Below are 24,130 nucleotides of genomic sequence, written 5' to 3'. Positions count from 1 at the left end.
CCATCCCTAATCGAAGTAATCCCCTAAAGTATGCCTTGTCCTCTAAGTCATTTCTCTTTCATTCTTTGTAGGTAATCGAAATCGTAATTGATCCAAATTCTCTCGAATAAATTTTGACAATAACAAAGAACGTAAAATTTATATTCCCAAACATCCTCTTAACCTTTGTCTAGAATCACCTAAAATAGGACACTCGTCACTAATACTTATAAAACGATTCATTATTTATTTATGAGCAAAATAATAAATAACTCACTTTACCATTTGTAAAAATTCATTTCCACCCCTATACTTTATAATTGATATAATTAAGGGCCTCTACTTACTGAAATTATACAATTAAATTATCATTCAGAATAAGATATAATAGTGTTTGCTAAAGTGTACATAGTTTTGCAATTTCTTAAAAAATGAGCAACTTTTCTAGAACCCCAACCGGCACAATTCGAGGACCCTCACACAGCCGTAAGCAGCAGCCTCACACACACTCTCAGGGAAGCAAAATCCGATTGGCTTCCAAGTGAAGCTTGCAAAACCTAACCCATGAACTTCTCCAACTACGTCCAAAAGATATTGCGATCTCCTACAGGCATTGCTGTTGGCAGAATGCTCTCTCCTTGAAGAAGGAATACATATACAAAAATGCCAAGGAGAACGACGTTGTTTCTAAAGTTGTTGATAAACCAATGAACAACTGGAGTACTCGATTTGGAACTGGGGATTAGTCAATGGATGGCAAATACTCAGAAGAAATGTCCACCAGGGAGTTGTCTTTTCGGCTTTCTGTTATTGATAAAAGGGGTTTGAGCTGCAAGCCTATTGAAAAGCACTTTATCATAAAACCTGATATATTTGTAAAAATTATGCTAGATTGGACAAACAAGGAACGTGAATTATATGATGCCAGCTACCTCAAGGATCTCCCAGAGGTTTGCATGACTGGGTTCACTATGAAGAGAACCAGGTAGGAAGTAATTCGCATTCGGAAACGCTAGATTGGGTGGTATCAGTTCCTTTCTAAGCCAAGAGGGTTATCAGTGTTTCATCATCAGAGGAGGAAATGAGGAAACGAAGGTTCTAGGAGCTTCAAATTTCAACAGGATCTCTTTTTCCTATTCAAGTGAAGAAAGTAGGCGATTTTTTTGGTTTTGGAGAGTAGTATTCTCGCACAAATTTCAAAAGCAAATGGATACCCATTCTTGTTCAAGAACATGGCATTCGAGGAGGAGGTATATGCATGTAATTACTTAATCAGCAATTGTTTTGACTGGCTACTATAGCAGCTCTTCCATTATTGAAGTTCAACCTATCATTAGTATGATGCATTCAATTTTTAAAACTCTCTTGTATTGCAGGTCTGGGGATGATTAGACATAACTTATGCTCCTTTAATGAATTTAGAGTGTTTTCCAAACAATACTTTTTGAAGCCAAAACGCAAAAAAATCCCAAGATTTTGGTTTCATGAAAACAAATGCATAAGATTTAATGTCTTATCATATTTGGTGTTAGTAGTTTTCTTTACACAGCTAAATGATGGATAAAAGGATGATTGCTCTATTTTTTGAATTAATTAGGAATTTAGGAATTAGGATTGACAAAAGAAACTATGTTAAACAAGAATGTATTCAATGTTAAAAAGAGTGGGGATCAAAATAGGTGCTCTCAATAATCACTTAGAGTAGACATTCTTATGGTAAAAATTGGGAATACATATATTACGTTGATTGGTATGTACTTGGAAAACATGAATTGAGCTTGTTTGAACCATTCTAATTGTTAGGGCTAGTGAGAACATGATTTTTGGAAATTTTAAAATTGGTGGCCATTCATGTAAAGTATGATTCTTGTTGATGCAATGAACCTTAAGTGCATATTGTGGTGTCTTCCTTCAAAATATGATGTGTGTTATCATTGTTTATATTCATATATTGAGTGGCCGGCAGGGAATTACACATTATTGGTGTATTGCATAGAACTTGGGAAGAATTGAATGATGTAGTTGTAGTACAACAATTACAATAACTGTCAAGAGAGAAAATATAAAAATCTCAAAACTTATTTCAAATCATCTTTTGACCATGCTGCTTTTAAGTTTGTGTTTGCTAAATACTTTATCGTCATTACAAAAAAAAAATAAAAAAATAAATAAAGCAATCCCTATTTTGAAACAGGGTCTGTGAGTCAATGCATATCTTTTAGATTAAGTCTCATAACAAATAAATAAATGAGCAGTCCATTTCTTATAAACCTCCCATTACTTTGGTTTTGGGACTTTTCTCCTTATTGCCACTTTCTTGTAAAATGCTCACTTGAACTTGGAGCAGTTGAGTTGTCCCATAAAGTGCTTCCAAGTGTTTGCATCACCATGGCTGATTGTGATAGTTGCCTTTGTGGATCTAGCTTCAGTTTGTCAAGCCCCTTGGCTTTGAAGTTGAATCGCCACTGCATTTTTGCTTATTTTTATTTGATGTGGACCTTTCCCTTTATGTAAATCTCCTTTTCTAACCTACGAAATGATGATGTTATGAGAAACTCAAGTTGGATACATGATTTTATTGATAAACATATTGGATTGATGTGAGAATATGAGACTTACTAGTAACTTATCTCGTGTATATGCAGATGCCTCGCTGTTCTTGCAACTGGTCTTGTTGCGGCCATAAGCTCCACATTTGCTGCATTTCATTTTCCTTCCTCATCTCTAAATTGTTGTTGTTGTTGTTGTTTCTGCTGCTTTTCTTCACCTATCTCTCTCCTCCTTACTTTCTTTGGCTTACCTGGCATGGGCTTATACTGTGTTGTTGGCCAATGGTTGATGCTCTCAATTGGTTGCAACACATTGGTGTATGCCTTCATATACATTGTCATCTTATACCAATCAACCTTATAATCCTCTACACACTCTCTTTTATCCCAAATGGCTGAAATTGCATGTGGGTATGGGATACCTATTAGTTTCGACGCCCTACATGTGCAAGTCCTAGTCTCTAATACAACAGTGAAACCTTTTAATCCTTTTCTCACCTCATATCCCTTGTCTCCATTCCAAAGTGGATGCCAAAATCTACTATTATCGTTGTTCTTCCCTATTTTTGCTATGATTCTAGGTCATATTGACAAACTAGTTAAGTTCTTTAATTTCTTCTTTTTAAGCCCCTCCATCAAAGTCCTTTGTATCTCTTCCAACATTGTAATAATTGGCAAAGTCCTAGTCTCAATAATGAAACCATTAAAAATTTTGCACTAATTATTAGTGATTGCATCACATCAATAATCAGTAGAGAAGAACGCCTTTCACCAAAATTTAGGATGTGTTTTAAGAACATCTGTGGCTCCTTCATTAGATAACTTCCTTAGTTCACTAATTGCTTTCTCAAAATTATTTTGATTAGTTGCTTTGGCAATGGCAAAGAATTGATCTTGGTACACATTGCCTCTCCATTTTTTCTTAAAGTTAGCATAGATATGTCTTGCACAACACCTATGCTCAGCACATGGGAAAAGCTTTGTTATGCTAGGTGTCACGGACCCCCAAAATGGGACTCAAGTAAGGGCTGTGTGGCACTCGTTGAGAGCTCTCCCTCGACAAGTCAGCCAACTCTCACACGTTCAAGCTTGCAAGCACGAGCACCAGGTGAGTCTCAATACTCAAGGAAAACAAGGAACAATAGGATTTCACATGAGCAATATATTCTTATACACCGAATAAGAGTATAACAATCAGAGACATCATAATCCAAGGCAACAGAACCCCACAATGAAAAGAACTACTTGTATTATTCATCTACAAGAGAATCACCATACAAGCGATAACACAGATATTCATATATTCATTCTAAATCCCTGAAGAATACAATTATAGCAGTATCTCACTTCCCCATTTTCCCCATTACATTGTCACAACCTAACATCCTCCCCCACTCAATTTATCGACGTCCTCGTCGATGTGTTGTAGACGTCTTCTCACTCTTCTGATGTCGATGTAGATGTCGTTGACTACGAATTTCTGAAATCTTCAATCTTCTGTATGGCATGCTGAAGGTTGTCTGCTGTTTCCCAACTATTCTCTTCTTCCCCCAGTCCTAACCACTGAACCAGAAATTGTTGTTGTTGACGACCTTCTAGATTGACGACTCTGTCTGCAATGATCTCTTGGACTTCTTTGGTGACAGGATGCCTTCTGGAAATTGTTGATCTCCTTAATTTTTGTTGGTGCGGATCTGCTTCATCTGTGTGGAATGGCTTTAAATTGCTTACATGAAACATGGGATAGACTGGACGTCTGTGGCTTTTCATCCACTCGGGTTGCTCAAGCCGATAAGATGCATGTCCTACCTTTTCGATTACTTTGATTGGACCTTCGTAACGACGTAACAGCCTTTTATCCTTGCCACGAAGAAAGCGAAATGTCTCCGGCAACATTTTTACAAGAACCAGATCTCCAGCTTCAAATTGTTGTGGTCGTCTCCCTTTGTTAGCCCATTTCTTCATGCGCTTGGATGCTTTTTCTAACTAAGCTTGGGTGACTTCGATGTTTTGTAACCAATTTTTCGTGAATTGGTAGGCTTTTGGGCAATTTCCTTTGTATGGACCATCCAGAGTGTGTGGAAGAGTCGGTTGTTGACCTGTCACAATCTCAAAAGGGCTTTTATTAGTTGCAGAAGATTTCATAAGTTAAAACAGAATTGTGCCGTGTCCAGTAAAGTAACCCAATTCTTCTGATTGGAGTGAACAAAATGTCGCAAGTATTCTTCCAGCATCCCATTAAAACGTTCAGTTTGACCATCTGTCTGTGGGTGATAGCTCATGGAAAGATTAAGGTTTGAACCCATCAAGCGAAAGAGTTCACCCCAAAAATCCCCCGTGAATCTAACATCCCTATCACTAATTAAGCTTTCTGGAACACCCCAATACTTCAACACATGCTTGAAGAATAACTGAGCTGTCTTCTCTGCTGAACACGGCTTCGAGACCGGTACGAAAGTTGCATACTTTGAAAACCGGTTAATCACCACCAAAATTGTGTCAAACTCCTCTACTTTTGGCAACGAGGAAATGAAATCCAAAGAGACACTCTCCCATGGCCTAGCAGGAACTAGCAATGGCTCCAATAAACCTGAGGTCTTCTTTCTTTCTACCTTGTCTTGTTGACAGATCAAGCACGTTTTAGTATAACTCATCACATCATCTTGCATATTCGGCCAATAGTACCCCTGTGTAATCAAAGCATGAGTTCTTCGCCATCCCGGATGACCAGCCCACAACGTATCATGACACTCTTTCAGTAAGGTTTTCCTCAAGTTTCCAGCTTTAGGCACATAGACTCTTCTGCCTTTAGTCATTATCAGTCCATCTTCTACCCAGAATTGTCGTGTCTTCCCTTCGTCTATTAGTTTGCTTAGTGACTGCGCCTGCTGGTCTGTACTTAAATGTTCCTTGAGAAGATTCTTCAAAGGTAGCGCCACCCTACTAGTTGATAGATGACTGATGATTTTCAATGTTGCCAATTCAGTTTTTCTACTTAAAGCATTAGCCACTTCATTCGTCTTCCCCACTTTATATTCAAAAGCAAAATCAAATTCAGCTAACTTCTCCTGCCAACGGGCTTGTTTTGATGTTAGTTCAGGTTGTGACAAAAAATGAGTAACTGCTACATTATCAGTTTTTACCACAAATTTGGACCTCAAGAGATAGTGCCTCCACACCCGAAGACAGTGCACCACTGCGAGAAGCTCCTTTTCTTGTGCTGTATGGTTCCGTTCGGCACCCGACAATTTTCTACTTTCAAAAGCAACTGGATGCCCTTCCTGCAAGAGAACTTCCCCTAATGCAAAGTCTGAGGCATCTACTTGCACTTCAAACGGTTTTGTCACATCAGGAAAGATTAGCACAGGATCTCCTACAATCTTTTCTTTTAATTCAACAAATGTTGATTGGCACTCTTCTGACCACCCCCATGGTACCCCCTTCCTCAGTAAATTTGTTAACAATACAACTCTTCTAGAGTACCCCTTTATAAACTTTCGGTAGTAGTTGGCTAGACCCAAGAAAGATCGCAGTTCTCTAACGGATGTAGGTGCTCGCCACTCCTTGATAGTTTTTACTTTAGCTGAATCCATCCGAATCTGGCCCTCTTCAATGATATGCCCCAAGAATTTAATACGCTTTTGAGCGAAAGCACACTTCTCCCCTTTCACATATAACTGATTTTCTTTGAGTTTTTGAAAAACCTTTCGAAGATGATCTTTATGTTCTTCTAAGGATGCGCTGAAAACCAGTATGTCATCAAGGTAAACAACAACAAACTGATCAAGGTAGTCCCGAAAAACCTGATTCATTAGAGAACAAAATGTAGCGGGTGCATTTGTTAACCCAAAAGGCATGACAAGGAATTCAAATACTCCATACCGTGTGACACAAGTGGTCTTCAGTTCATCTCCCTCAACAATGCGCACTTGATGATATCCCGACCTCAAGTCCAGTTTCGTGTAATATCTAGCTGTACTTAACTGGTCAAAAATATCAGCAATCAGTGGAATAGGATACTTGTTGCGCACGGTCACCTTATTAAGAGCCCGATAATCTATACACAAGCGCAAACTACCATCTTGTTTCTTCTGAAATAATACTGGGGTCCCAAAAGGTGCTTTTGAAGGCCGGATGAACCCTACTGCAATAAGATCATTCAGTTGCCTTCTAAGTTCAGCTAACTCAGGCGGCGCCATTCGATAAGGGGCACGTGCTGGCGGCTTTACTCTTGGCAAAAGTTCAATTTCGTGGTCAATCTGTCGTTGAGGTGGTAAAACCCTCGGTAGCTGTTCCGGGATCACCTCCTTGAACTCTTCTAAAATTTCCTTAATCTCAAGTGGATATTTCCCTACTTCTGCATCTTCTGAGACTATTGGTAGAACCACGAAAGAAGATTCTCCCCTTTTTACTCCTTTTTTGAATTGGAGGGCTGAAAGCAACTTCCTCTCATCGAAATTGTTGTAGGCTGCGGGGACCGCACAAGGTGCACTTCCCATTATCACAAGACAATCCGCAGCTGGGATCGGCATTGAGCGTGTCACTTTAAGAAAATTCATCCCCAATACCACATCAAAGTCGTCAAGGGGTGCCACAGTGAAATCAACTGTTCCAGACCATGATCCCATTTGGCATGCCACTTTAGGTACCACCCCCACCGTGGTTAATGCTGGAGAATTCACTGCTTTTATCTTGCCCACATCTTTATCTACTTGCAATTCTAACTGTTGAGCTTCAGAATCAGCAATGAAATTATGGGTGGCCCCTGTATCAATCATGGCCCTGATTTTCTTTCCATTCAAAAGTAGATCCACATACATTAGTCCCTTCTCCTGAGACTTATTGTTAATTACTTGACGCTCTAATGCCCCCAAAAATCTCAAGGCTCCCACCATATTCGGGTGTTCTTCTGGAATTGCTGTCGAGTTTTCGGTTTCCCCTCGAAGGGCCTTCATAGCATTCAAAGCCTTACGATCGGGGCACTCCGCCACTCGATGTGGTCCCATGCAAAGAAAACAAGAGATCGGTCGACGCTCTCCACCCCCCGTTCGTCCGCCCCTCCACTCCCTATTCATGGGTGCTCTTTTATCTTTCCAAGAACTATTTGTCTCCTTATCCCTTCCCCCATTTGTGGGCTTATACACTTTGTTGGGACGGGAATCATTATTGGCGGATGTAGGGAAATTTCGCTTTCCAGAATTATCTGAAAAATCATCCAACCGTTGAGCAGCAGCGAGGGCAGAAGAGAGATCACCAGCACCTTGCTGACGTATTTCATTTCTTGGCCATGTCTTCAAACCCCGAAGAAAATGAATCAGTTTATCCGATTCAGTCATGTCTACAATGTCCAACATCAAGGCTTGGTATTCCCTTACATAACTCCTTAATGAGCCCGTCTGTTGCAATTCCATTACTTTGCACTTTGCTATATACTCTACATTTTCTGGATAGAATTGGGCCTTCAACGCCTGTTTCAACCACTCCCATGTGTTAATGACACATCTATTGTGCTGAATATCATTCCATTTAGTTCTCCACCATAATTTTGCATCCCCAACCAGGTATACCGTTGCCATATTGACCCTGTCCACTTCTAAATCCACCCGGGAGCACGTGAAGTAGTGTTCCATATCAAAGAAGAAATTGTCTAGCTCCTTTGCATCTCGTGTACCCCCAAAACTTTTAGGTTCCGGTACCTTCCATCGAGAACTCTCATTTGGATGTGCAACTGGCCATCGGGCTAACTGTGCCACTGCATTCACTTTCGCAGTGATCTCTTGTAAATCCCTCTGGACTTGGACCACCGCACTTTGGACATTGCCCATCTCCTTCAAATCTTCCTTCAAAGCAGTAATGGACACTTTAACATCTTCTGTAAGGAAATCAAGATTATCCGTTAGCTCCCGTAAGGAGGCCTCAAGCTCTATTGGCTCTCCCCGTTGGGACGAAAGAGATGGCAATATGCCCTCAATATGTTGTAGCCTGCTCTCAAAGGCTTCCAACTGCTCGATACTCTTCTAGAAGGCCTCAAGCTCTCTTGGCCGTTACTCCAGGGATTTCACACTTGGAATGAATTTTTCAAGTTCCTCAAGTCTCTCTATGACTTTTGATACCCCATAGAGATTTTCTCTAGGGTTTTCTTCGGCGTCCTCAAGCTCTGTTGACATGCCTTTCTCTTTTATCAACGTTGCCACCAACCCTTGGAGGTCACCGCACGTTGTCTCCAGGGTTGCAAGTTTTGTCTCAAGCGCCTCAATGCGCTTCACTCTTCTTGACTTATTTCTCATAATCCCACGCATGGTGTTCGCACACACTGTGCTCTGATACCAACTGTCACGGACCCCCAAAATGGGACTCAAGTAAGGGCCGTGTGGCACTCGTCGAGAGCTCTCCCTCGACAAGTCAGCCAACTCTCACACGTTCAAGCCTGCAAGCACGAGCACCAGGTGAGTCTCAATACTCAAAGAAAACAAGGAACAATAGGATTTCACATGAGCAATATATTCTTATACACCGAATAAGAGTATAATAATCAGAGACATCATAATCCAAGGCAACAGAACACCACAACGAAAAGAACTACTTGTATTATTCATCTACAAGAGAATCACCATACAAGCGATAACACAGATATTCATATATTCATTCTAAATCCCTGAAGAATACAATTATAGCAGTACCTCACTCCCCCATTTTCCCCATTACATTGTCACACCCTAACACTAGGCACCAAACCCTGCAACCAACAACATTATAGAAAAAATATTAAATGCCTTCATAATCAAATATAATGCAAATGAAAGCTACCCTAGTTACCTTCTATTGATCTGTTTGAATTGCCCATCTTGTTCCATCCCTAATGCTTAGATCTTCTTTTAATAGGCTTAGAAACTAGGACCAAGACTCTCTACTCTTGCATTCAACTATTGCCCACGCAAAAGGATACATGTTGTTATTTCCGTCTCGACCAACTACCACAAGTAACTCCTCTTTGTTCGACCTCTTCAAAAAGCATCCATCAACACCAAACCATCTCCTACATCCTTCTAAAAGGCTGATTCTTAATGCCTCAAAACATATATACATCCTTTTGAACATTGGCTTGTCCCCTTACCTATCAATGCATATTTTTATTGTTGAACCGGGATTTGACTGCCTTAATGCTTTTGCATATCCAAATTAGACCATATTGCTTAGCCCAATACCATAGATAATCTCCATAGCCTTAGCCTTTGGCCTTTCACATTTGCTTTTAGTAAGCTTGACTTTGAGTTTTTCTTGAGCGATAGCATGGAAATCCTTGGTCTTCATATCTGGAATAGTTCTAAACCTTGATAGATAATGTTGGGCAAGGCATTTACTGGACACTTTTCTGTTTGAGTGGCTTTTGGCACAAGTGTGCAAATGTTCCAAGGACTTTATCTGAAATGTCCTTTCACACTGCATCCATGATGCTCACACCCTCCAACCACAATTGTCAACACATCTAGCTCCCATTTTCTGAGCATTATTTTTGTATATTTTAAAGTTCTCTTAAGAAATAGCATAATTATTAAGTGCTATCAGAAACTCTACTTTATTAGTGAAGCATTGGCCCACCTCAAACTTTATGTCTTCACCTTTTATTTTAGTAAATAGGAAAATTTTCCTTTTTTGTGGTGGATCATCACTTCCAAAATCTTCATCAAAATCACTATGCACACTCTTAGGGTCAGAGGATCGACTTGCCAAGGTCACTATAATAACCTTGTGATTCATCCCATCTTCTATCTACTACCTTGTTTTTCTCCACATTCTTTTGTTTTACATCACCAACTTGCAAATCCTTGACATCGATAGAGGAATGAGTTGGGTCTTTCGCATATAGTTTTATCTTCTCTATCACTAGCCTTCCTTCCTCATCATCTGAAACCAATTCAATATCCCAAAAACTATCCCTTTCACTTTCTTCACTTCAAAAACCCACTTTTCTTTTAAATATTGATTGTATTCATATCCATTCTGTCCTTCATTATCTTGGTTCACATTCTTATCAAGTAAAATGTCATCATCAACAATAATGGCATTATTTACTTCATGCTCTACATACAACTCTATAGTATGATATGTAGCCAACAAATCAAGCATTTTTAAAATGCTATTGTCATTTGTATACTAATTGTAGGCTATTATCTAAACTCATTTCTTGGGGTAGATAGTATGTTTTAACTATATTTTTATATCCCAATACCTGACCATCTCTATTATTTCAAATGCACTAAGCTTATCAGGATACTCATCACACACCTTTACTATTCCTCCGACATACTCCAATTTTTTGTTATTTTCTTCAAAACAACCACCATGATGAATAATAAATTTACTACTGCATCCATCCTACATAAAATAAAATGTCCAACAAGTTAGTGAATATATAGAATGCAACTTGATACATATATAGAATGCAACTTGATACCAAACAAAAGAAATTAAAATATAGCATAAAAAGCATACAACTAGGCTTTGGGGCACTAGTGTTAATACTTGCAGATTGTCGTGATGATGAGCGGGGATATATGTTTCATTGGCTTTAGAATATTCTTTTGTCCATCTTCACATTTACTACTTTGAGTGTATAATAAAGTATTATACCAGTGAGAGAAAAGAGAAATATAAGCAAATAAAAAAGATAAAAAGAAAGACAAGGTAATCAGATTGTTGTCTGCTTAAGAACTAGGGACGAAAGCAAAAAACATAAATTTAGAGAACAATTAGAGCACTTCTAGAGAAGCTTCATCAATGTTGATTTGGAAATAATGTTCTTGAGGAAAAATATAAGCTCTTCTGGTCTGATGCTATCTATTCTTAGAGAACTAAGAATGATTTGCTCTTTGAAGGAAAATATTTTGATTATATGGTCTTAGCTGGATAAATTACATCTTTAGTAAGTTTGAAATAGCTCTTATTTGCTAAAAGTTTGAACTTTCTGTTGGAGTTATTCTTTTGTTGTGTTAAAGATTGGATTGGAGGTTGGGTTCTGCTTTGCTATGGTATGTTATATTCAACAAGTGGTCTTTACAATGTTTATTATTTTTTCATTTCGATTGCTTTGTTTAAAAGTTGTTGGATTGATTGCTCTTCAACTATTGCTATTCTTACTGAATCTTAAATGTTTGCTCTGGTAATTGATTTTCTGTTGATTGTTAGAGTTGTTTTGCTGTGTTTGGTGTTGTTTGCTGTTTTGTTGATGGACTGGTTTGGTGGATGGCTTATATTTTGTTGAAGGTTTGGTTTAAGGTTGTTTTCAACCGATGAGGGTTTGAAGGTCTTCTTTGCCTCCTCAATTTATTGAAGTTGAACTAGTTGCAGCAGCTTTGTGGGTTAACTGTTTTGTTTGCTGTAGTGAAGTCGAAGTCTTGTTTTAAGGCTCAGTCTCTTCTTTTGATCAGCTTTCTATTTTGTTGTATAGCTGACTGTCTTTCCCAGCTTGATTAATATATGCTAATTCTTACTGAAGAAAAAGTAGTGGTTTGATGTAAATATGTTTGGGCTTCAAGCATTATATGCATATACATAATTACTTTATATATATTTGTAGGAAGAAGGCTTCTCAAGAATGCATAAACTCCATTCTTGGTGTTGTTCAGAAGAATCAATGATTAGAATAACCTAAAAGTTGATTTTGACTTGGGAAGAATCAAGGACCACCATCATAGTAATATGAACCAAAGGCTACTTGAAGCACCCACCCATACAGATTTTAAAAACTTAGTTCTGTGCTTTCAGCTGTCTAAAACTTAGTAGAGACCTTTGTTCTGTTGTTTTCTGTACCTAAATTTTGGTTTAAAGCTTAGGACTACGCTGTTTATGCCTTTTCATTTCTTCTATGCACCAGGATCCTAGCCTTGCTGCATTGAAGGAAGAGAATGATCTACTGCAACTACAGCCTCAGCCACTTTCATTCACACCTAGTATTTGCTGGGACAACATGAATGTGAAGCATCATCAGACACCATGGGGAAATCGGAGATGACTACACACAGTTTTATGTGTGATAGAAAGACTGCTCAACCTGATGAAGATGCTCTCATGTTTCTTAATGAAGGCACGTTTATGTCTGTCATGGGGTGTGAAAGATGATGTTGCACTTAAATATTGCACTAACAAGCTGAGTCATGCTCCAATTTGTGAGTTCTTCCATGATAGCGGATTGGTGCTTTTATGTAGATGGAATTGTATGTTGGGTTGGGTTTCCCTCCTAAGTGAGGATGACCCAAACTTACCCAAAACGGGACCATGTGTGGAGAGGCCCATTTGGGAGAACAGGGTTAAACCTTATCCTTTGCTGCTGCAAAGAGTGGTGAATGAGCAAACAGAAAATAAGAAAAAAAGAAGAAGGGAGAACCGCAGCCGCACAGAGAGAGAGCGCTGTCCAGTTTTGATCAGTTGCTCCGATCAACGAGCATTCGTGGTCCGATTGAGCTGAAAATTTACAGGGATGTTCATGACACGTGAATCTTCATTGTGAACGGTGGAGATTGGATTCTGAGCATTCGGTATCGGTTTTCAGCCCGTGAACAGTAGCCTCGGTTTTCCCCGCCACCACATAGAGAGAAAACTGTCCAGTTTTGATCAACTGCTCCGATCAATGAGCATTCGTGGTTTGATTGAGCTGAAAATTTATAGGGATGTTCATGACACATGATTCTTCATTGTGAATGGTGGAGATTGGATTCTGAGCATTTGTTATTGTTGTTTTCACCCCATGAACAGTAGCCTCTGTTTTGGTGAGATCTTTCTTTAATTCTTGTAGAAGTTAATTTATGCTAAGGAATTCTATTTCTTAAAGATAGTTTCTGATTGTATGCCTCTAGTTGAGACTAGAAAAGACTCATATATTCCCGTAATTGTTGATAGTGGAATTGTTTGAGTGGACTACGGCCCTGTGGTTTTTCCTTCTCACATTGAGAAAATTTTCCACGTAAAAATCGTGTGTCTTGTGCTTGTGGTGTTTGGATATATATTTTCCGCATATATATTGCTCTATTTTATAATTTCCTGTAGATTTACACAAAGAGGGAGTTTGAGTATTGTTCTTTCTTCCAATAAAGTGGTATCAGAGCCAGGTTCGATCGAGCGCTTTTAAGTGGTTATTATTACGTTAAATATCTTGTGTTGAATTATGGAGGCTAATCTAAGTAGAATGGTGTCTTTGAATGGCTCAAATTATCATATATGTAATGGAAGACTTACTTTATGTGAAACAATTCCATTTACCTGTGTTTGCTTCTGAGAAGCCAGAAAATAAATCTGATGAAGAATGGACTTTGTTGCATAGACAAGTTTGTGGATATTATAGGCAGTGCGTAGATGATAATGTTTTGAATCATATTGATAGTGAGACACATGCGTGCACACTTTTGCAAAAACTTGAGGCGTTGTATGCTCACAAGACCAGAAATAATAAAATATTTTTTGATCAGCTGGCTGGGATGGGTATCAAGTTTGATGATGAGGTTCAGGGTTTGTGTTTACTTGGTACATTATCGGACTCTTGGGAGACATTTAGAATGTCATTATTTAACTCAGCTCCAAATGGTGTAATCAATATGGATTTGGCTAAAAGTAGTGTATTGAATCAAGAGATGAGAAGAAAATCACAGGGATCCTCTTCATAGTCAGAAGTTTTGGTTACAGAAAGAAAGGGGAGAAGTAAGAGCAGAGGTTCGAAGAATAGAGATAAAAGCAGAAACAAGTCCAACATGTTTGTTAATGTTGAGTGTCATCATTGTGGCATGAAAAGGCACATAAGAAAATATTGTAGACTGATTACGCGCAAAAACTGCGTAATTGAGCATCTTAATTTGGGTTTTACGGCTTATATTTTTAATTAAATGTCAAATTACGTCCAATATTTTAATAAAGTGCCGTATTTATCATTTTTGAGTTTTATTGCATAATTTATGAATTTTTGGTAATTTTTTTATCGCAGAAAAATTTTCGGTAACCAAAACCGGTATCTGTTCGTAAATCGCGCATAACTTTTCTGTCCAAGCTCCGATCGAGACAATTCAAATTTCTGGAGAAAGAGGAAAGGATTATCCACAACTTTCGTGTTTTGAGTTTCGAGCGAAACGGGCTCCAGGAGGTTCAAAACAGGCTATGTTCGCAATGAATAAAAATGAAATAAAAAAATAAATAAATAAACAAATGGTGTTTGATGTGACCCGGCCATGCATGGCCGGGTCATGTTGACAAATCCGGGTCGTAGGGCTCCAGACCTCCCCCTTTTTGTTCCCCTGTCCTCTTCCCCTTGCGCAGGCAGCCCCGGGGCTCCCCTCACCCTCTCTCTCTCTTCTTTCCCTTCCCCTTTCTCTTCCTGTTCCCTTGCTTGTTTTTTTTTTTCTTTTCTCTGTCTCTCTCTTCCCTTAGCTCTCTCCCTCTCTTTCTCCTTCTTTCCTCTGTCCCCTGTTCCCAATATCCTTTGAAAATCTCTCCTTTGCTTGCTGCAACTTCGGTGAGTTCCCTCCGTAGCCCACCTCGGCCTCTTCTCCTCTGCTCAACCGACAGCAGCCAGAACACGACCAGCCTCCCTTCTTCCAGCTGTAGGCCAATCCAGCAGTTCCATCCCTGCAGCAACCGCGGACCACCACAAGCCACCCTCAGCCCTCTGCAACAGCCTGCTGCCACCAGACCACCAGCAGTCCGCGGACATCCCTGCAGCAGCCCCTCTGCTGGCCCTTCTCTCTCTCTCTCTCTCTCTCTCTCTCTCTCTCTCTCTCTCTCTTTATCTTGTTTATTATTTTTTTAATGGTTGTTTTAATAAATTGTTTGACTAGATTTAATGCTGGATTGAATATTTTCCTTTTCTTTGTTATTGGAGAGGTTTATTAGATTAATCAATGTCTTGTTTTTTTTTTATATTTATGTTGTTATTTTGAATGCTTTCAAGGTTTAATTAATTAGTTGTTTTAATTTGTTGTCTTTTGTTTAATTGATGCAATGAGCCACTATGGAATTAATTTGACTAGAAAATTGTGGATTGCGAGCATGAGTGGCTAAGTCCGATAACTGGGGTTGTGCGTCGATGTTGTTTGCTTTCCATGGTTTATTAGTTCTCATAAGAAATTATTGATAAACTTTATTTGGTTGAAACCGAAAATTTAAGGCATCATTGATAAATTGCTGGTTCTTATTTTTTGTTTTGTTGTTGACGTTAGGCACATCAAAACCTTAATTTATTTAGGATTTTTATCAACTAATTTACATAACATTCGGTTGATGCTTAATGAGAGTTTATATTTTCTTCTGTTTGGATGTGGTAAATTTACTCGAGCTTTAGTAATAAAATTTCATCTTATTAATGCCTTGATTGGATTAACAAGAAGAAGAGTAAGGCCTAGGGAATTAGTAAACGGTGGAAGCAAACAGACATTGAACTCGTAACCCGAGTGTTTGGTAAAATTGTTTAAATTAATCTGTTTAGTTTTGGTTACATTATTAATTTTACATTTTTGAAAAATTGATAAAATTTCAGTCTCCTTTTAATAGTTTACTCAAGCTCCTCCCATTTTGTTTACTATTTTCAAAATCATAAAAGACCAAAAAGACTTTCAACCCGCATTTTGCAGCAACAGGATTTCACTAACCTTTCATATATACTTTGATACTTAGTGGTCCCTGTGGAATACGATCCTGGACTCATGCTTGATACAGCTTGACACTTCTGCACTTGGAAGCACAACTCGGAACGAGTCAAGTTTTTGGTGCCGTTGCTGGGGATCAATTGGTGTCATCAAAGTGTTTCTCAGATTTCAGAGAGGGTACTTAGAGAGCTGTGAAAGTCTTCACAGCTTGGGTGATATCTACTTCCTTTCCTTTGACCTGTTTGCTTTTATTGTGTTTATACTGAATTTGTATGATTGGTTGGGCTAGAGATAACACATTTAGACTAGTTAGGACAAACTCATCCACCTCGTCATTGAGTGAATCTGTTTCACTTGAATCACTTGAATCACTATCTTTCACGCATTGCATCATGGCTGAGAATGAACTTCATGATATGGAGAACCCTAATAGAACGCTCAGAGAATATTTGCAACCTGTTAGGACCAGCACCCCATCCTGCATTGTTCTACCTTTGAATGCAAATGCTTTTAATTTTAAACCTGAGATGATTCCATTGTTACCTCATTTTCATGACATTGAATTTGAAAACCCATATTTGCATATTAAAGAGTTTGAGGAAGTGTGTTCCACTTTCATTGATAAAACATGTACTGAGGAGGTAATAAGACTGAAATTATTTCCATTTTCTTTAAAAAACAAGGCAAAAACCTGGTTGAATTTCTTAAGACCAAGATCCATTGGGACTTGGCAAGAAATGCAAACTAAGTTTTTAAAGAAATTTTTTCCCAAGTAAAGAACTAATACTTTGAAAAGACAAATCGTGAATTTTTACCAAAAGGATGTGGAAACATTTAATCAATGTTGGGAACGTTTTAAAGACCTCTTAAATGCATGTCCTCACCATGGGTATGAGAATTGGAGGGTCATCAGTTTTTTCTATGAGGGTATGCAACTAAAGATGAGGCAATTTGTAGAAACAATATACAATGGTGAGTTTTTCAAGAAAGGGTCTGAAGAAGCTTTTGACTATTTTGATTATTTGGCTGAAAACGCCAAATCTTGGGATGTCTCTGATGTGTATGATAGATTTGAAAAGCAAAAATGCATCAGTGGGGGTGGTAAGTATCAATTGAAAGAAGTTGATGATTTGAATGCTATACTTGCATTGATGTCCAAAAGGTTAGATTCCATTGAGCTTGAGAAAGTAAAAGAAATGCATGTTTTCCCTTCATCTTCTGAAAAATGTAGCATATGTGAGGATCCAAGGCATGTGACTGATGCATGCCCAACAATTCTTGCTTTTAAGGAAGTTCTGCTTGATCAATCTAACCTAGTGTATATGGTTTCTAAGATTTCTTCTAGACCTTATTCTGATACTTACAATGTAGGTTGGAGAAGTCAACTAAATTTCAGCTGGAAAAATGACCAAGTGGGGCCATCTCCACAGGGACAAAGTCAATACATTCCTTATGCAGCAGTTGGCCAGGGCTCGGGACCCTCTTACTTTGCAAATCAACCTCCCCCAATGCAGAGAAGGGAAATGGAAGATCCCATACAGCAGCTAACTATTAGCTTGCAACAGTTCATGGCAAGCCAAAATGTGATCAACTCTCAAACTTCTCAAGCCATCAATGAGATAAGCAACGATTTGACTAGGCTGAACACATTATTGAATGCTTTGGAGATAGATGAATCCTAATTTCAAGCTCAGCCAAATACTCAAGTGCAGATTACAATCGTGGAACCGTCATCCTCTATTGAAGCAAATGTCAATGATTGCCATGCCGAAACAAATCTCAGCAGTGGTAAGGTGATTGGTGCACCAGATGAAGAAGTTGAGCAAAATGGTGAGAGTTTAACCTTCAAGGAACCAGGTGCAAATTTTAATGTTGATGCTTCTGAAGAACCAAAGGTAACTTTTCCGAAAACTTTTTCTCAAAGACCGGTTCTTAAAGAAGTATATTTCCTAGAAACTATACTAGATAAGGATCCTTTTTTGTTAAAACAAGAAAGACAATTTGAAAATGTGTTGTCTGATATTGTGGAGAGCATTTATTTATTCAGAGATCACTTCTGTGCAGATAACAAAACTGACCCATTGTGGTGGCTCAAATTTGGAGACCCGCCAGTTCAATTTATAAATCTGCACCCATTAGACGAAATTCCTCCCGAGCCTCCTCTCGACACACTGTGATGTTTTTCTTTCCTTTGTTTTTATTTTGTTTTATTCTGTCTTATTTTTTAGTTTATTGATAGATACATTTTCCTTTAGTTCAGTTTTCCTTTTCCCTTATTTCTCCACCCAGGTACGTCCTGCTTTTCCCATGCACAGTTTTTCTATTTCCCCTATACTTTCACTTTGAGGACAATGTTCCATTTTAGTTAGGGGGGTGAGCATTAGAATGTGACATTGTGCACGTATACGTACTGGGTTTTATATTAAAAAAAAAATTAAAAAAAATAAAAAAAAAAAAGAAAAAAAAAAATCATCAAAAATCAAAAAGAAGGAAAGAAAGAAAGGAAGAGTAGTGAATTACATTGAATTATGTCATGCTTAACACTGACTCGTACCCTTCACATACCTGCATATAACCTAAAAATTACACACTTGAGGCATTTATGCGTAGTTTCTCTTTTTATGACTTCGTAACTCCATGAAGAATTGATTGGTAGTACACTCGTGTTAATCTGGTTATATAATTTCTTGTATTTACATGGTATCTCACGAGGCTGAATGAACACATTCACGTGATTCACTGCACTTAGGGTTTCCTGTGAGCACTAAGAGAACACCCGTGGCGACTATGACACCTTGTTAGATATCCTTGAGCTATTTATCGTCCTTCTGAGTGTTAACATCAAATCAGAGTTTATAAAACTCAATTCTCTTCTTTCTAGATGATTCTTTGTATACTAGTCTCTATTTTTGATTTGCTAACCTAGAGGTAACATCTAGTGGGGAGATAGAAACCTAGGTCTTGTAGCCTACCATAGTAGTTAAAAGCGCTCCTAGGCGCAAGGCGCAGTGAGGCGATGAGTCTGCCGCCTCATACCAGGTGGGGCGAGGCGACCTGCAAGAGGCGACCCCAGGCGAGACGAGGCGCAGTGAAGCGCGAGGCGCAGTGAGGCGCACCTTGTGTATTTTTAAGCCATTTAAAGGAGACAAATAGCCCAAGCCAGACTCGTATCCCTCATTCGACTCAAACGAACAGAGCCCTAGCCCCTTTCGACCCTTCGAAGCCCTTCGTGAGTTCGTTTGCGAGCCTTTGAACCAGCCGGAAGCCTTCGCGACTTCGTCTTCAAGCTTCGACCAGGATCGTGAGTTCATCTTCGACATTTTGAAGAAGCACGACCTGCACAACTTTGTTTCGAACCAGCCGGAACCCTCGCGAGTTCGTCTGCCTGCCTTAGAAGCAGTCGTGAGTTCGTCTGACTGCCTTCGAGCACGACGTGAGTTCGTCACGTCGCCTTCAACATTTCGAACTAGCTGGAGATCGTCTTTAAGCCTTCGAACCTTTGTAAGTCTTCTTCTTCTTCTTCTTCTTCTTCTGCTGTTGCTGCTGCTTGCGTCCCGCTGCCTGCTGCTTCTCTTCTCTTCTTCTTCTTCTTCTTCTTTTGCTGCTACTCTTGCTGCCTGCTGCTTCTCTTCTTCTTCTTCTTCTTCTTCTTCTTGCTGCATGCTTGCTGCGTGCTGCTGATTGCTGACTGCTGCTTGCTCTTTTTCTTCTTCTTCTTCTTCTTCTTCTTTATATGTAAGCTTACTGTTTTTTAATTTATAATATTTAGTTTAATTAATGTAAGCTTATAAATTATAACTAATAACATAATATTTATTTTTTTCACAGAAATTTAGCTACTGTTTTTTAATTTATAATATTAAGTTTAATTAATGTAAGCTTACAAATTATAACTAATACATAATATTTATTTTTTTTACAGAAATTTAGCTACTGTTTTTTAATTTATAATATTAAATTTAATTAATGTAAGCTTACAAATTATAACTAATACATAATATTTATTTTTTTTACAGAAATTTAGCTACTGTTTTTTAATTTATAATATTTAGTTTAATTAATGTAAGTTTATAAATTATAACTAATACATAATATTTATTCTTTTTATTGAAATTTAGGTACTCTTTTTTAATTTGTTTGGAAATGCATTATGTAAGTCTTAAATTTTAAATATATGATGCATTATTTTTTCAGTTAGGATACGGGATACTAAGTCTAAAATCTTAAATGGATTCTAGTTCTGGATGTGAGGCCTCGTCAAAGAAAGATCTCGCATGGAAGTATGCACATTTGGAGGATAAAAAAAATAGAAATAATTTGACTTGCAATTTTTGTGCTAAAGTCACAAGGGGAGGAATATTGCGAGCAAAACAACACATTGTCAGAGGATTTCGAAATGTGAAAGAATGCTCTAAGTGCCCTGCTCATGTACGTGAGGAGATTAAAGAGTATATGTTGAAGAAAGATATGGAAAAGGAGGAAAATAAGTTATTGCCCGTCTTTAATGATATAGATCATTACGGTGAAGATGAAGAAGATGAAGTTCAAGAAATTGACATTCGTGGCAGGAGAGTGTTTACTAGTGATGGAAGTAAAAGATCATACCAATCCAACTTAAAGAAACCAAAACAGAAGGAGCTTATAGACTTGTTTTTTACTCCCGATCCAAAGAAAGCGATTCAAGTTAGGAAAGAAGGGAAGATGAAGCAAACATCAATAAATGAAGTGTGCAAAAGAGAACTTAGAAAAAAGGCAATGGGAGATTTTGCTAGGTGGATGTATGATGTTGGGATACCATTTAATGCTGTACGTTTGAGCAGTTTTGCAGTGACACTTGAATCGATTGGACAATATGGTCCTGGAATAAAGCCACTTAGCTATCATGAAGTGAGAGTTCCTTACCTAAAGGAGGAAGTCAGTCGAATGAAAGAGTTGTTGAAGGTCCATAAGGAGGAATGGACAAAATATGGCTGCTCAATTATGTCTGATGGTTGGAGAGATTCAGTTGCTAATAAGGACATAATCAACTTTTTAGTGAACTCTCCAAGGGGATCAGTATTCATCAAGTCTATTGATGCTTCTAATATTGTCAAGAATGCAGATAGAATGTATAGATTACTTGATGAGATGGTCGAAGAAATTGGAGAATCAAATGTGATTCAAGTGGTAACTGACAATGCGTCAAACTATGTTGCAACAGGTAAGAACTTATTTTTAGAACTACTTTCTATAGTGTATATATTGTTTATTTTAATATTTTAATGGCTTCATTCATTGATTTTTCAACAGGGAGATTGTTGGAAGCAAAGAGGCCACATTTATATTGGACACCGTGTGCTGCTCATTGCATTGATTTAATTTTGGAGGATATTGGGAAGATGCCTTCAATTCATGCAACTTTGAAAAGGGCAATTTTTTTGAATGGCTATATCTATAATCGTGTTGGCGTTGTCAACTTGATGAGATAGTTCACTGGAGGAAAGGAGTTGCTAAGACCTGTAGTTACAAGATTTGCAACTGCCTTCATCACCCTTCGTTCAATCCATCTTCAAAAGAATAACTTGAGGAAGATGTTTACTTCTGAAGATTGGAATATTACTAAATGGGCAAAGGAGGCGGCTGGCAAAAAAGCAGCTACTATTGTTTTGATGCCTACTTTTTGGAGTATCATCGTCTATGCTCTTAAGTTAACAGGTCCACTTGTTCGTGTACTCCGTTTGGTTGATGGGGAAAAGAAGCCTGCAATGGGATATATTTATGAAGCAATGGATAGGGCTAAGGAAGCCATAGCTAAGGCTTTTGGTGAGAGAGAGGATAAATTCAAGGAGGCATTTGAAATTATTGATACGAGGTGGGGATGCCAACTCCATCAACCGTTGCATGCAGTTGCACACTACTTGAATCCAGAATTTTTCTATTCAAACCCCAACATTTTGCAAGATGAAGAAATTATGACGGGTTTGTACAAATGTATTGGAAGGTTACTACCAACTATTGAAACGCAAGATAAAGTTTCAAATGAGTTGGAAAAATACAATGCCGCTATTAGTTTGGCAGTGAGACAAAGGAAGACAAAAGCACCAGGTAAAGTGGCATTTGTACTACCTCTTCATTTTTGAAAATTATTTTTGCCATTTACCTAGTAGGTATTCATTTAAAATTTATTTTATAACAGCGCAACGGTGGATGGCATATGGATCAACACCTCCAAACTTGCAAAAGTTTGCTGTAAAAATTCTTAGCCTCACATGTAGTGCTATCGGCTGCGAAAGAAATTGGAGCATATTCCAACATGTAAGTCATTAGTATATCATGGATTAATTATTAAAGAACAAGAACTACCAATCTACTGCTTTTTAGAATCATTATTAACCATATTACTTTAAACTTTTTGCAGCTTCATAGCAAAAGGAGAAATAGGCTATCCCAGCAACGCTTGAATGATTTGGTATTTTTGAAATATAATCGAACTCTGAGGCATCGATACGAAAAACGTGACACCATTGATCCCATCCTCCTGAAGGACATTCATGATAGTAATGAGTGGTTGATTGGTAGGATGGATGGTGATTCTAATGAGGATGATGAACTTGTGTTTGAAGATGATAATTTGACTTGGGATTCTGTTGCTAGAGCCGCTGGACTAAATAACCCCCCGCATCACACTAGATCAAGAATAAGTACAAATATGCCATCATCGTCTAAAGGAAGAGGAAGGGCTTCATCTAGTAGTGCAACCACTGCTAGGGGTCGGACCACAATGTTGGAACTTGTAGATGAGGATGAAATCCAAGTGGATAGTGCAGAGGAGACGGAAGAGGAAAAAGATGTTGGAGAAAACAGTTCTAATGATGAAGAGGAAGATGATGATATCTTCACCGACCTAGTTGATGATGAGTGATGAGTGATGATTGAGGAGGATTTTTAGATTTTATATTTTGAAATCTTTTATTGTACTCTTTTCTTTTGATGTTGAACTATGTTGAATTGTTGATGCTTTTGGGCTTCGTCTTGGCAATTTTATTAAATTTTCAATTTTTTTATTGAATGTTTTGACATTTTAAATTCTAATATCACTAGATATTCATATGTTCATATATAAATTACCCCAAATAGATATTTTACACCATTTTAATAATTGTGCGCCTCACCTTCGTGAGGCGCCCGCCTTCGCCTCGCGCCTCGGCTTCAAAGACCCTTTGCGCCTCGGCTCGCCTCGCGCCTCTAACTACTATGTAGCCTACTCAAGATGTGAAAGTTAAGCCACCCCTAAAAATAGACTTAGTTCATGGACCACTATTCAAACTCAATTCCCGTTGATGGTATGAAGATAACAAATGAAAAGTAATAATTGTCTTAATTGATCAAGAAAAGACAAAAAATGAAGAATGAGCAGAAGAGAGAATAATAAATAAAAATGCACGTTAAATGAAATGCTAATGCTTGCTCTACAGAATTATCACAAAAAGTCAACGGCACGGCACATGTTCTCCACGTACGAAGATTCTTCAACCGGTTAATGCCTCAGATGTATTCGCGACAAGTTTGTGAATAAGTTGATCTATGGTGGTCTTGGTTTGATATGGCGAGTAGGTGAGAAGATGTTAGGATGAAGGATCCAACACCTCATAGATAGGCTAGATCCCTTTCAGACTAATCCACTCCATATACTTAGCGTTTGTTCCTTTCAGTATGTGGGATGTTTGATTGTGATACTCCTCACATACGACGAGTGAACCCATTCCTTTTGAGTGTTCTTGAGGGTATACCAGTTAGGCGAAGTCATGTAGGTGTCCACTGGTATCCTAGGTGTACTGATTCACACACATCACATACACCTCGAGAGTTCACATGTTTATACTCGAACTTATATGACCGTATTAACTTTGAATTGTGCCGCAGTTAACTTCATGTGAGTATACTATTCTTAAATGACATATAAACGATGAAACTTGCATGAGTGACGTGCGTCGGAGT

At 38.3% G+C, this 24,130-nt stretch overlaps 1 protein-coding gene, 1 long non-coding RNA gene and 1 other non-coding gene across 3 annotated transcripts; 2 read left to right on the top strand and 1 right to left on the bottom strand.

The window, feature by feature from the left end:
- Positions 1-395: 395 nt before the first annotated feature.
- On the top strand, positions 396-13,561 carry LOC131151873 (uncharacterized). The gene is made up of 2 exons (XR_009135790.1): positions 396-1,229; positions 12,403-13,561. It is a non-coding gene; the product is annotated as an uncharacterized LOC131151873 (long non-coding RNA).
- A 2,620-nt stretch (positions 13,562-16,181) lies between these two features.
- Positions 16,182-23,196, top strand: LOC131151868 (uncharacterized). The gene is made up of 3 exons (XM_058103323.1): positions 16,182-22,237; positions 22,329-22,447; positions 22,551-23,196. Exons 1-3 carry the CDS (start codon positions 21,724-21,726, stop codon positions 23,052-23,054), a joined length of 1,137 nt encoding a protein of 378 aa, XP_057959306.1. The 5' UTR covers positions 16,182-21,723; the 3' UTR covers positions 23,055-23,196.
- Positions 16,937-17,046, bottom strand: LOC131147427 (small nucleolar RNA R71). The gene has a single exon (XR_009134807.1). It is a non-coding gene; the product is annotated as a small nucleolar RNA R71 (small nucleolar RNA).
- Positions 23,197-24,130: the final 934 nt, after the last annotated feature.

This window comes from Malania oleifera, chromosome 1 (assembly GCF_029873635.1).
Source record: "Malania oleifera isolate guangnan ecotype guangnan chromosome 1, ASM2987363v1, whole genome shotgun sequence".
NCBI lineage: Eukaryota > Viridiplantae > Streptophyta > Magnoliopsida > Santalales > Ximeniaceae > Malania > Malania oleifera.
Note: the sequence above shows the minus strand (reverse complement) of the source record. Positions and strands in the feature narration are given on the sequence as shown.

Excerpts from the sequence above, each read along its gene's own strand:
- LOC131151868 (XM_058103323.1), top strand. The coding sequence starts at position 21,724 with ATGTTTACTTCTGAAGATTGGAATATTACTAAATGGGCAAAGGAGGCG. Across the intron at positions 22,238-22,328 it reads AAGGAAGACAAAAGCACCAG|CGCAACGGTGGATGGCATAT; the intron begins GTAAAGTGGCAT and ends ATTTTATAACAG. Across the intron at positions 22,448-22,550 it reads ATTGGAGCATATTCCAACAT|CTTCATAGCAAAAGGAGAAA; the intron begins GTAAGTCATTAG and ends AACTTTTTGCAG.